At 36.8% G+C, this 13,486-nt stretch overlaps 1 protein-coding gene across 3 annotated transcripts in view; it reads left to right on the top strand.

Moving 5' to 3' along the window:
* Adamts19 (ADAM metallopeptidase with thrombospondin type 1 motif 19) overlaps positions 1-13,486 on the top strand; it is a 292,394-nt gene that overhangs the window by 243,678 nt on the left and 35,230 nt on the right. For all 3 annotated transcript variants that reach the window (XM_047555548.1, XM_047555546.1, XM_047555547.1), the window contains one exon: positions 10,995-11,130. In XM_047555548.1, coding sequence (XP_047411504.1) covers positions 10,995-11,130 — 136 coding nt within the window. The remainder of the gene's footprint in view (positions 1-10,994; positions 11,131-13,486) is intronic.

Raw genomic sequence — 13,486 nt, 5'->3', positions numbered from 1 at the left:
AATGTGGGTTGTAAAGAATAGAGGGAGTAGATTCAGTTTTAAATATGGTGGTCAGAAAAGCCCTCAATAAGATCAGGATGAACTTTTAAAAGCAGAAAAGTAAACAAATACTAACTCTGATGTGACCAGGGGGATGGCTGGGGCAGGCGGAGGCCCTGGGCAGGAGTAGAGCTAGTCACGCAGGAATAGAAGGAAGGCTGGCATGGCCCTGCTTTGCTCTGGATGGTGTGTGATGTTGTGGGAATGCTCAAATAGAAGAGTGACTTGATCTTAACCTTATTTTTTAAAGATTATTTCTGCTTCTGAGTTGAGAGTAGGCTAAATGGAGCAAAAGGGTAGACGGAGAGATCAGTCAGGAAGTTACTACAGTAATCGAGGAAAGAGAGGAGAATAATTGTACCACTAGGTTGTCAATACTGGAGGAAAGAGTGGTCAGGATCAGTACAGAGTCTCCAAGCAGAACTAATAGATTGTGTTGATAGAAATATGTGGAGTGTCCAGAGAATGACTGTGATGGTTTTACCAACTAGCAAGATGAAGCCACCATTAATTTACATAGGAAAGTGAAATTGCAGGGTTAGGAGGGAGTTTGAGCCTCATCATCAGTTTAAGATGCCTAGTAAGGGTGATGTCAAGCAGCAGTTGGGTATAAAAGTCTGGTGTTCAGAAGAGAATATTAAGCTAGAGATACTCAGTATATGGATGATATATTAAAATATTGAGAGTAGAATTCGCCAAAGGAGCAAATATAGGGGGAGAGAGAGAGAGAGAGAGAGAGAAAGAAAGAGAGAGAGAGAGAATTGGGGTACGCCACATTGAGAGTCTGGAGAGACGAAGAGGAAGGAGCAAAGCATTTTAAAATGAGTACAAGAAGAAAACAATCAACCATCCAAAACTACCAAATGGAAAGTAATGTAGACTGAGAGTTTACTATAACATTTAAATAAATTATGTGATTGTGATTTAAAATGGATTACAAATAGATTAAAGGGATTCAAAGAGATTTGAAACATGGAGTTCAAATCTGACCCCATAAAAATTAATTTCAATGACATGTTTGGCTTAAAAGACAAAGTGGAATGGATTCAAAAGAAAATGGCAGAATAAGTGGAGAAAGGAACTCTAAGTAACTCTAGAAATGTTGCCAAAAGAGGAAAATAGAGAAATGTGGCAGTAGCTGGAGAAGAATATGAATCAAAGGAATTTGTTGCTGTTGTTTTTAATAAGAGAAATTATGCATGCTTGTTTGTCAGAGTGCATTTTCTGGAACAGAACAGAAAACTAGAAATGCAAAGGAGACAGCAAACATTTGATGAAACAGTATCCATATGGGAAGGGGGATGGGATGGGAAACTTGGCTTTACACAAAAATATGGACAGCCTGTCACTAGTAACAGGAAAAGACTTTAGTGCCAGGAACTTATGGCAGTATTCTTCTTGCTGCATGTTTTCTCCAAAAGGTAGTCTTGGTGAGAGTGAGGGTAGAAAAGGAGGTATTGGAGTTTTGAAAAGAGGAATATAAAGTGATCACTTAGAGAATAATGGGATGGATTGAATGGGCACGTGCGTTTTGATTGTGTGGTAGCGCTAATGGTCCACTTGAAATTAATAGTCATTAGCTTAGTGCGACCCCAGTCCTCATGATGTTGTTACCCTCTAATAACATATAGCACACAGGTGCTCCTGTAGAGTAAGTTTGGGAATTCCCAGATGAGTACAATAAAGTAAAAGAGGATTAAGATCTGAGGTTGTATGTAACAAATTGAAAATAGTGGACCTTGAACCTTAGTTCTGTGAGGAGTGAAGCAAAGTTATGAGAGGTGTTAAATATAGTGAAAATGTGATAGACTCAATGGATACTGAGTATGCTGGGGTTAAAGAATTGCTAGACACAGAGTACTAAGGGACTGGAAAAGCAAAAGATGATAGGAAGTAGAACTGAGGCTATGGAGCAGATATAATGATTAGTCATACAAAGCATTGAGGGAATTATTTGCATAACTAAAATCAGAAGCAAGATCGTAGGGAAGAGAAGAGGCCCAGGTACTGAAAAGACTTAGTGCCAGAATTACTCAAATTGATATGTGCTTCTAAGAACTGTACCAGGAGCAGTGTTAGAAAAATATAACAATAAGCCAGGAGCCAAAATCTCAAAGTAAGCAGAAGGAATGGCCGGGAGTTTGCATTTGACCACAAGAAGAGTAATGCATTGCATAGTCTGATGCAAACCTGGAGGTTTAGAAAGAAGAAAGGAAGAAGGGTCTGCTAGAGGCAGTGAGGAGCATGGAGACCCACACTTCTCTAGATCCCAAAGGTACTGGGACATAAGCAAAGTGCTTACCTCATTGGAGGCTGCAGGGAGCCCCAGAAATAGTGTCCTCAGAAGAAAGCAGGAGGGTGCTGGGAACATTCAGAGGTGAAGAGACTGGAGGAACAGTCATGGACAGAGTGCTCATAGCTTTGGGGTTGCACCTGGTACCTGCTTTGCCTGGCCCTCTGGGGCCACCACAGCAAAGGCAATACAGCAGGCAGGCCAAGGGTGATAGATAGTATGCAGCACACTCTTTGTTGCCAAGCATATATGGTAATTACAAGAAATAGACTTCAAATAATTCTCTCAAATTAAAAAATGTTCTGTCATCCTTGCCACAAGGAAATTTCCCTCAGACCACATTATCGCCAAGTGACTTTAACTCCTCCATCGTCCTATCCTCTCCTGCTGACATCCCATGTACACCCAAATTGCTGGTCCTCTGCTTCGCCCATTCTCCACTGAAGCCAAGGCCCATCTCCCTTTACCTGCTTCAAGTGGAGCAAACACATTCACAATGGAATATGCAATGACAGATTTCTCATTTACTGAAATTCAGATAAGAATTTTAGTCACATCAGCAGTCCACTGACCAGTCCCTGTCCCATGGTCACCCTGTCCTATGGGTGGGGGGAGTGAGAGAGAGTTTGATGATCACCTTGTAGCAGTAAAGAATAGTCTTTTGAAAATTTGTTTGCATTTTAAAAATCTGGACAGGAAAATGTTTGCCCCATGAATTATATTATCCTCATTTTTTTCTTCTTCTGAAATTGTGATCTATTACAAGAAACATCAAAATATACAGAACTTATCAGCCTTCAGTTTGGAATAGCAAATTGTTTAGGATTAAAACTTTTCCCCAAAATCATACTAAATGAGTTCTAGAGTATGTGTTGTCAATTTCTAAACTTTAAGGAATAGAAATTCACAATAAATACTTTTAGTATCAGAGTTAGAGGAATATTAGATACTTTCACACATGACTTCTTCATCATCAAGATGATACAGTTGAAGTGCATAGAGCCCAGGGACCTCCCTGGGTCACATGGCCTGTGATGGGTGGACCCAGGATTAGACTCCACCACTTCTGGGCTCAAGTCCTCTTTCCTCCTGGCCACACTGCTTCAGGAGCAGATCAACAGGCTCCATATATTCTCTTTCCACAAAATAGAGAATGTCCTCTAGAGATTATTTAGGTTTTCTTTGGATTCAAAGAGATATTTTTTTAAGAATTTATATATGTCTTAATTTTTATTTGAAATGGATTTTGCCACATACTCCTCCTAATTATTTATAATTCCTCTGTGATTAGTGCTGGTGTAGACCTTCCCTCTGAACTCTGTTGCACTGTTTAGTCAACAGTTTTCAATTATCTATGACTATGTTAATAGGGCACATATTCATGTCAATGCCAAAATATTTCTGGGCTTTTGATATTATTTTTCTTTTCAGTTTATAAATAAAGTAGATGGACAGGATTTTAAGAATTGCATTGTTTCTAACTTCATATTGTTGATTTTATAGCCAGAAAGGGCTTTATAATCTTTTAGTGTATTCATGAATCAAATGAGAATGTGTTCAAAACACAGAACATTGGAAACAGATTCATGCAAAATTTATCTCCAAGAGTAGAGGGATAATAATAGCATTATTTTACTTCACATGAATATATTAAGAGCAAATAAAGTATCGCAGGGCAGTATAAAATTTCAGTGTTTGACATGTTATTTTTCTAACTTTGTTGGAAGATATTAGATTAACAGTACTAATTGGGGATAAGAAATTTAAAAAAAACATAATGTTGTCTAGCTAAATTTTTATTGCTAGTGATATTTTATGTCAGTACCTCCAACTAAGTTTTAAAATAATTTAAACTACTTTTATCCACTATGCATTTGTATGAATTTATTAATGCCAATTATTACAAGTTATGAAAAACCTAATACAGAAGCATTTTCTGTTTTAAAAAGACTGTTTTCTAAAAATATCTGAAAGTATTGGTAATCCCAAATAAGTTTTTCAGAAGTTTAACATAAATTTACTAACTCTCAGACACTTTTTATTACAGTGTTTTCAAGGACATAGGGTAGGTCTAGAAAAATTTGAAGAAATATATCACTTTTATTTTAGCATCAACCATTGAAACTAGGCTTTATTTTCAAATACCTTAAAATGTATTTGTGAAATAAATGTTTACTTTGCATTGGGGATCTAAAACATTAAAATATTTGAATGTGCATTTTAAATTGATTTTGGATATTCAGAAGCTCATTGCAAAATCTTTCAACATAAAAAACATGTTTTGAGCGATTTTAGTCTTCAGAGACATTAAGAGTACCATTCCAGCCCACATGGAGTCTTGTGCTTGTAATCCCAGCAGCTCAGGAAACTGAGGCAGGAGGATCGTGAGTTCAAAGCCAGCCTCAGCAACTTAGTGAGGCCCTAAGCAACTCAGTGAGACCCTTTCTCTAAAATAAAATATAAAAAAGGGCTGGGGAAGTGGCTCAACATCAGAGCGCTCCTGGGTTCAATCCCTGGTTTAAAAAAAAAAAAAAAAAAAGTACCACTCTATAATATCTGAAGGCTGCATGCAGAATCAGCATTAACTGCATTGGGATTTATTTTGATCTAGTGAATGGATTAGTGAAAAAAAATAAAACCTGGAATAGGGATGCAAAGATTCAACAATCTGTTTTGAAACAAATAAGTTAAACATGCTTTTTTTGTTGTTGTTTGTTTGTTTTTTGAGTCATTGTACACAAATGGGGTACAACTTTTGTTTCTCTGGTTGTACATGAAATACAGTCACACCATTTGGATAATCATACATGTACATAGGGTAATGATGTTTGTCTCATTGTATTATTTTTCCTTCCCCCACCCCCTCCTCACCCCTCATTTTCCTGTATACAATCCATCCTTCCTCCATTCTTGCCCCCCTCTCACCCCCCCATTATGTAACATCTTCCATTAATCAGAGAAGTCATTCACCCTTTGGTTTTTTGGGATTGACTTATCTCACTTATCATGATATTCTCCAACTGCATCCATCTACCTGCAAATGCCGTAATTTTATTCTTCTTTATGGCTGAATAATATTCCATTGTGTATATATACCACAGTTTATTTGTCCATTCATCTATTGAAGGGCATCTAGGTTGGTTCCACAATCTAGCTATTGTGAATTGAGCTGCTATAAACATTGATGTAGCTGCGTCACTGTAATATGCTGATTTTAATTCCTTTGGGTATAGGCCAAGGAGTGGGATAGCTGGATCAAACGGTGGTTCCATTCCAAGTTTTCTGAGGCATCTCCATATTGCTTTCCAGAGTTGCTGCACCAATTTGCAACCCCACCAGCAATGTATCAGTATACCTTCTTCCCCACATCCTCATCAACTATTCTTTGAAGGAAAAAAATTAGGCAGCATTGTGTATTCTTCACATTAGTCCATGTCCCTCTAGATTATCACCCTTTAGCATCTTAGTTTTGTGGGACCCTGTAGACCATGCTCGGTTCCTTGTCTATGTCCAGATCACATGGAGGTGTCTCAGCCTTTGGATCCAAATCAGAGACCACCTCTCAGTATGCAGACGCTTGTGCCTTTTAAAATCTTTTAGAATGTGTTGGACAGAAAAGAACATTTTTGAAAGTGCAGTTGGTTCCTTTTCCCACTTTAAAAGTCAATATACTCTTGTTCCAACATAAATGTTATTAACCAAATGTTATTAACCAAAGAAAGAGCACCGAATATATTTATTTTCCATTTTTATTTGCATTATTTTATTTCAATAATAAAATACACTTTGTATACTAACTTGTCTTCTTAATAGAATAGAAGCAATTTTATATTATCATAAACTCTTTACCAGTTCAGTTTTAAGTATCTAAATAATAATCTATGAGCTGGATTTGCCATAGATTATTATTTCCCATAATAGGTGATTTTGTTTGCAAAAAAAATTTTTCACCATTCAAGGAAACTCATTGTTGAGATGAACTTCTTAGTACAGAAACCACTGAAGGCTTAAATTTCAGGTTTATACTTTATTCACTCATTTCTTTACCAATACTGACTCTGCACCAACCTTTGTTGAATGAATGAGAAAGATGAGCGGTGCCTGCTTTCAGAAAATGCACATCAGTGTACCAGGGTCAGATATAACCATATGGAGACATAAAGGGAGCTACAGAAAGTCTTTCAGGGATAAACAAATGTGCAAAGGCACTGGGACCAGTGAGAATGTTATGAAGACTGAGGAGCAGGAAGCATCCTGGTCATAAAGTAGAAGGAAATCCAGTTCATTAAGGTCACTGAGTGTGATGCTGGTACTCAAATAAAATTTAACTCTAAACTTATGAGCCCCATTAAAATATTTGCATGCATGAAGTGACAAAATCCTTTTGGATTATGCACAAGTGTTGTAAATAATGTGTAGTAATTTTTATTGCAATAAAAAGTGAAATAGTAATTTTAGTATTGAGCTCAAACCCTAACAGAAAGTATTTTATGGAAATGTGAAAAATAATGATCAAGAAGTAAATGGTAGGTAGCAAGGCATGGTGGTGGAGACCTGTAATCCCAGCAACTCGGGAGGCTGATGCAGGAGTATAATAAGTTTGACACCAGCTTGGGCAACTTAGCAAGACCATGACTCAAAATAAAAATGAAAAAAAGGCTGGGGTGCTGGGGATGTAACTCAGTGGTAGAACACCTCTAGGTTCAATTTTCAGTACTGAAAGAAAAAAAAAAAGAAGAAGAAGAAGTAAATTATTGTAGTTGGCTTTTTCACCACTGTGATCAAAGAACAAGAATAGTTTTAGAAAAGTTTGTTTGGGGCTCACCTTTTCAGAGGTCTCAATTCATAGATGGCCAACTCCAACTGGGTCCAAGGTGAGGCAAAACTTCTTAGCAGAGAAAAGCAGCTCAGAAAAAGGTGATCAGGAAGCAGAGAAAGGAGTTCCACTCACCAGGGACAAAATATGGACCCCAGTGATATATTTTGTATATACCTTCTCCAGCCACACCCTACTTGTCATCAGTTACTACCCAGTTAATCTATTCAAAAGGATCAATTTACTGATTAGGTTAAGACTCTTATAACCTGATCAATTCACCTCTGAATGAACTTTCACTGGTTCATATATGAGCCTCATATCTAAACCAGAACAGTTGCATAAAATGATTTTGGAAGGAGTTCCAATGTGTGCATAAAGAATCATAAGTATTTTAAGTGCTTAGAGAAAAGTCCTTCATCTTCTTTAAAGTACATTTGCTGTTGGTTCTCATAGTTTACTGGTTATCATTATCTCAATAAAAAATAAGTAATGTTTTTAAAAGAAAATTATCAAGACAACTGAATATACACATGTATACCTATAATATTTTTCTTATAAAGTTCCACAACTTTATTTTAAAAATCAGGATATCCAATAACATCTGGAGAATTTCAATTACTCATATTAAAATACAACCTACTGAATGTGTTTTTGCATTTATGGTATTAAGTTCTATAAATATGATCAACCTAGCTAGACAAATTTTATTTTTAAATATCTCTTTTATGTGTTAACACAGGACACAGAATTTAAAAAAAAAAAAAAGCTTCTCTGTGAGTCTGAAAAAGAAGGCTCACTTAATGGAATGCATTGTCTTTGTTAAAAGTCTTCAGAGCAGAAAGAGTCAGCAAATAAAAATGACCCTTCCTTTTTAGATTTTGTCCAAATTTGTTAAAGAGATGAATGCATAGTGATGATTTTATTTTATTCTTGACTATATCCAAAACAATCAAACAGATTTCCCCATGACTGAGTTACTGAGACTGGCTCAGGTGAAGTTAGTTACCATAGAGCAGGTTACACACTGTCCACAGCTTGCAGCTACTCCTGGTTGAGACAGAAGGGCAGTTAGCTTCATTATTCTGTTTGCCCCCAGGTTCCACAGTGTTGGATGCACTGTAGATACTGCTGTTAGATTCTAGAATGGAAATTTCCTGTGCTGACTGGGATGTAAAAGTATATAAAAGAAAAAAAAATCAAACAATAACATTTCCATATGGCTTTAAGATCTTAGTTGTATTTTCATAGGCACGATATGTCTGCAGCTGAGCAACATGTTTTTTCCTGATTCTATTGTTTTTGCTCAATGAAATAAAAAAGTGGAGCTAAGCTTCTCCTGACTGCCAAAAACTTAGGATATGAGCTTCCTTGCTACAACATGGATGGAAATGTCCCAATTCATACTTACACGCATTTATACTTAAAGCACCACTAAGGAGCTCCCTAAAATGAGACTGATACCCATATTTCTTCTGCAGTATTAATCCTTATACTTAAAAGTTTTTTTTTCAATAGCTTAATATGTTAAGCTATTAACTCTGGGCTTACGCAACTTAGTTTGGTATCTTCTGAGAAAAGGCAAAAATGCAACATGAGTAGTCCTTATTTATTCGGTAACTATATAAATGTTCAATAAAAGGTTTCTGGATTATGTGTTTGTCATGCTTTATGTGCCGTAGTTGGCAAAGTGCCATTATTTAAATCAGTTTAGGCAACTATATTCTGTAAGTGTGTATAATAACTATGAGGGCTTCAAATTAGATTTTAAAACTAACATTTACATTTCGTAAGGCACATTTATTTTAATTGTAGCTTCAGTATTCATCATAATACAATGTAACTAATATTTACATATGCTATCATTAAACAAAATTTATATAATATCTACTTAACATGTGTGTAAAGTCATAACCCAGTTCGTGAAGCATAGGAAGCTAGAAAGAAGGTAACTAAAAATATTTTATTTTTACATTTAAGTAATCTCTACCTTGTGAGTTCTGTTTTCTTTATATGTTAAAAAAGAAAGAAAAAATCTAAATGAATCTAGGTTGCTTTTGCTTCTTTAGCAGTTTGACATTGATAGACATTGAGCACTACTATGATTAAGTCCAATATCACACACTGCCCTTCTTGACCTGCCAAAGAATTCCCTAGGTATATACCTGGGCATGGAAGGTGCCTTTCCTCTATAAGTTAGCATCAGGTCACCTTGTGTCAGGAGCTACAAGGGTGAGGTGGGTTAGACAGGCGGACTTCTGAGGGTGTAGCTCTTGGCCCTTTGATAGGCCGATTGTGACAGCCTGAGGTTCTTGGCCAAGGGTACTGCAATCCAGGCATACTCCATTTGGACAACACTGTGTTATCTGTTAGAAGACAGAAAATACTGAAGGTCTCAATAGCAAGAGATGAAATAATCACAGATATAATTGTTACTTAACACACATGTATATACGTATATATGTTGTCATGTTTGAAGACTATGAATTGGGATAAGTATTGTGTGCAGTATTGTTGAGATGGAAATCAGAAAAAAATCCTGAATCCTGCCTGTTCTTTTGCCTTCTATTTGACCACCCCATTTTCTCTTCTGATCAGTTATTGAAGTAAGAAATGTTTCAAAATTAAAATAACTCTCATTCTATATCCCTTCCTTCCTCCTTCCTGATGCCAGCCTCCTCTTTCTGTTACTTGAGTAAACAGAGTAACCTCTCTGGTGCCAGCCTAGCCTTTCATGTTTGGCATGACCAGCATGAATGCCCTGAGCTTCCTAATTACCATCGCATGACAGTCATAGGACCCTAGCTAACAGGCCTTTCAATACCAACCCAGAAGCCTTCTGACTTCTTAGTAATCTGTCATGACCCATCTGACTTTAAAAGTGTTGGCTGATTTAATTATTTTATAATGTCAAACAATCAATTAAAATAGGTTATTAAATCTTATTCAGATACCTATCTTTCTTTAATCATAGGTTACTTACTTCCAAGAGTATAATAGAGAAACAGAATTTAGCACATATTTTCTAGACTTTAAGTCATTAGTAATAGTGTTATCAAGAAATTGTGCTTACAGAGCTGTAAGCAAAATGAATGCAGCACGTGAAGAGTCATTTTTACTTCCTGATTTGTGTCATAGTAGAGAGAACATAAAAGTGAGTTTTTTTGAAATCTGGTGAAAAATGGTAAGAGGCCCATGCTTTTTCTTAGAGAAAATAATAATCATTGTAAAGTTTTCTGGAATCTTGGGGTCTGGAATTCTCAGAGGTAATATGAGTAACGGTCTGAGTTATACTCAAGGTAAGCTTGCTTCCTGTCACTACAGGCCACAGGTGATGCACAACAGATGATCAAATGTGCACACACGTCTGTGTGCCTTTTATCTGCTTTCAATAAAAGGCCCATTAGGAAGAGGAGATTCCTAATGCTTTATACACACACAGTTTTGTTGTGTCTTGTTTTTCCTGGTGCTAGGGATTGAGCCCAGGGCCTTATGCATGCTAAGCAAATGCTCTACCACTGAGTTGCCTCCCCAGCCTGCATTCAGGGTTTTCAACCACTTACTGCTAAAAGACAACCATGGTTTATTACAACAAACCTTCTAGTAACCTCTTGTCAACTTAGGTTGCCACCATCCCTGTACTATAAATGCTTGTCATTTACTTTCTAAGGAGAAAAAAATTCTTAAACCTGGAGATATATTGTTATGTAAACTATAAATAGTATCATCTTCATGGATGGAACCTAGTTTAAAATATCTGTGAAAATGACAATCCTATGAACATCTAAGTCCATTTCATAAATGCCTGTGATAACATTACTTTATATGTTAATTTGCATTTTTTAGGAGAAAGGAAGACAACAGTGTCCTGCACAAAAATCATGAGCAAGAATATCAGCATCGTGGACAACAAGAAATGCAAACACTTAACCAAACCAGAACCACAGATACGGAAGTGCAATGAGCAGCCATGTCAAACACGGTACCCTATGCCTGCCATCCAACAAGCATTGTTTGGCTGTTATATTGCTATCCCTAAAGCATACTCAGAATATTAATAGAATCACATTTTCTTAGATATCTTACAAAGGGATATATAAAAAATGTCAACTTTTAAAAGAAGCAAAGTTAATAATGTAAGGATATGATTTACAACTTTGTGTTCTCCATAGCATGAAAACAACTACATAACTGGGGGTGGGGGTGGTAATTAAGAGTACTTGGTAACCTGTATGTAGATCACCTCTTCAAAAATCTGGTTATTTAGTTGAATTTGGATATTTGTTTCTGTGTTCTCTGAAATGATACCTTAGAACTTGACAGGAGTAAATAAACCAAGGTAGTACTGGGCAGGACCAGAGTAACTGCAGAGTAACAGGGGCAGGGTGATCCTTCTGTTTCCTGAAGTTAGTTCCTCACTCCTCTCCCACAGTTCTCAGTGCAAACTTCCCAGTCCCTGATTTCTGACCCTCAGATTTCTTGCCCAGCTCCTCATTTCCCCAGTAAGTATTAGGCAACAAAGCAGGCAAGAGACTCCTGAGTAGAAGACAAAACACCTATGCCAAGCAGCTGGAAGTGGGGTAGGAAGAAGACCATGCCTTAGTAACAAGCTGAAGCAGAGACAAGATGAACCTGAGGATAGTTTCGGAGCAGCCTAGCAGCCAGGCTACTTACTTCAGCTGCCATCACAGGGCTACTGAAAAGTCACATGCTATCTCATAATAATCAAGGCTGAACTTGAATAGAACTCAACCCTAGTGTTAAGTCCTAAAATTTTTAGGAATGGGACAAAGAGTGTGAGGCCAAATGGACTCCTTGAGAATGGTAACAATAGTATTTATTTTATCTGACATTTAGGAATTTGTTGACGCTCAATGAGTCAGGCATAGTTGTGAATTCTTAGGACGTCAAATAGAGAATTGACCTCCCCTTAACAATAGCTTCTGCGATGGAGTCATGGTGAATTTACACACCACAGAACTCAAATATGCAAAGAATTTGTAGCTTTGTAGTCATCTATAACTAATATAAACTTCATGACCTCCTATCACAATGAATAAGTATGGGGCAAGGTGAAGGAACAAAATCGCAGGAGGAGCGAAATTGCAAGTTAACCGTATTTGCACTTTTCTTTCTTAAATAATCTCTGGAATAATCTTTAATAATCTCTGGAGTGTCATCCAGGCAGATGTTCAATTCTGCTTTCCTTATCCCTTTTCTTCCCCTGCCCCTTCTTTTATATCCTCAGTCATCTCTGTTTCTGCCTCATTGTAAAACTCAGTTCTTCAGCTCTCCTGATCTGTTTCATGCCATGTTAATGGAAGCTTAAAAGGTTTTGGAAAATACTTTCTTCCTTTACAGTGTTGAAAGTTCAAGGTTTTCTTTGCTGTAGATTCAAGAGTATTTAAGAAGTTCAAAGCTACTTGTCAAGTTTTCTTTCTTTTTCACTCTTACTCTAATAATCCTATGCCCATGCAAATATGTCCTCCTAAGAGAATAGACTAACAATATATAAAAGGTTATGCAAAATGAAAAAGAGCATTAATATACTTTCAATAATAGCACATACATGGTACCTCCCCAAGTTATGCTTTTCAGTCTAACTCCATAAACTGGTGAACTAGTAAAGTTCTTTTATAATGCAGGGTGGTAATTAGGTAGATGGCCTAGACTATAATTGTTTTCAACAGGCAGGTGCTTGAGTCTTTTCTGTTCAGGTCTGGACAGATCTGTAAGTAAAACTTTTAGTTTTTGTACTGTCAGATAAAGAAGCTGGATCCTTGGAATTATCACCATTTCTAAGAACTCTCTTGGTATTTAAATGCTAAATAACCCATGTAAAATGTTTGTTAACATATTTCAAAACGCCATTTGTTTTATTTACCATATAACGTTTTTAGTTTGATGAAAGAGCTTTTTCTGACGCCTCAGGAATTTTTGTAAGAGCTGGATTTAAGGAGCAGAACATCTTGGTCACTTCCTAACTTGTTCTGTGAGGGAGCAGAGTGTACAGTACATGTCATTGGCTGTTCAATCACTGAACTCAACTCTCTTGAGGAAAAGTGCCTTGATAATGACTTGGTAAAATGAATAGTTTTTAAAAGGTCAGTACATTTTTGAGTGAGAGATTTTCCCAGCTGGAGACTGGACGTTTTTTTTGTTAGAGATTATTATCTTCCTTCCCTTGGAAAGGAAGGCAGTATATTTTGAACCACCAAGAAGTAGTCAGTGAGGTTAGCCAAAATAATGGAAAGCGAGAAACGGACATGGGCAATTATTAAGGATCATCACAGGAAAGGTTTCCAAGTCTGCTGGCAGAGCACGTTCTTTATTTCTCT

Source organism: Sciurus carolinensis, chromosome 6, assembly GCF_902686445.1.
Source record: "Sciurus carolinensis chromosome 6, mSciCar1.2, whole genome shotgun sequence".
Classification (NCBI taxonomy): Eukaryota; Metazoa; Chordata; class Mammalia; order Rodentia; family Sciuridae; genus Sciurus; species Sciurus carolinensis.
Note: the sequence above shows the minus strand (reverse complement) of the source record. Positions and strands in the feature narration are given on the sequence as shown.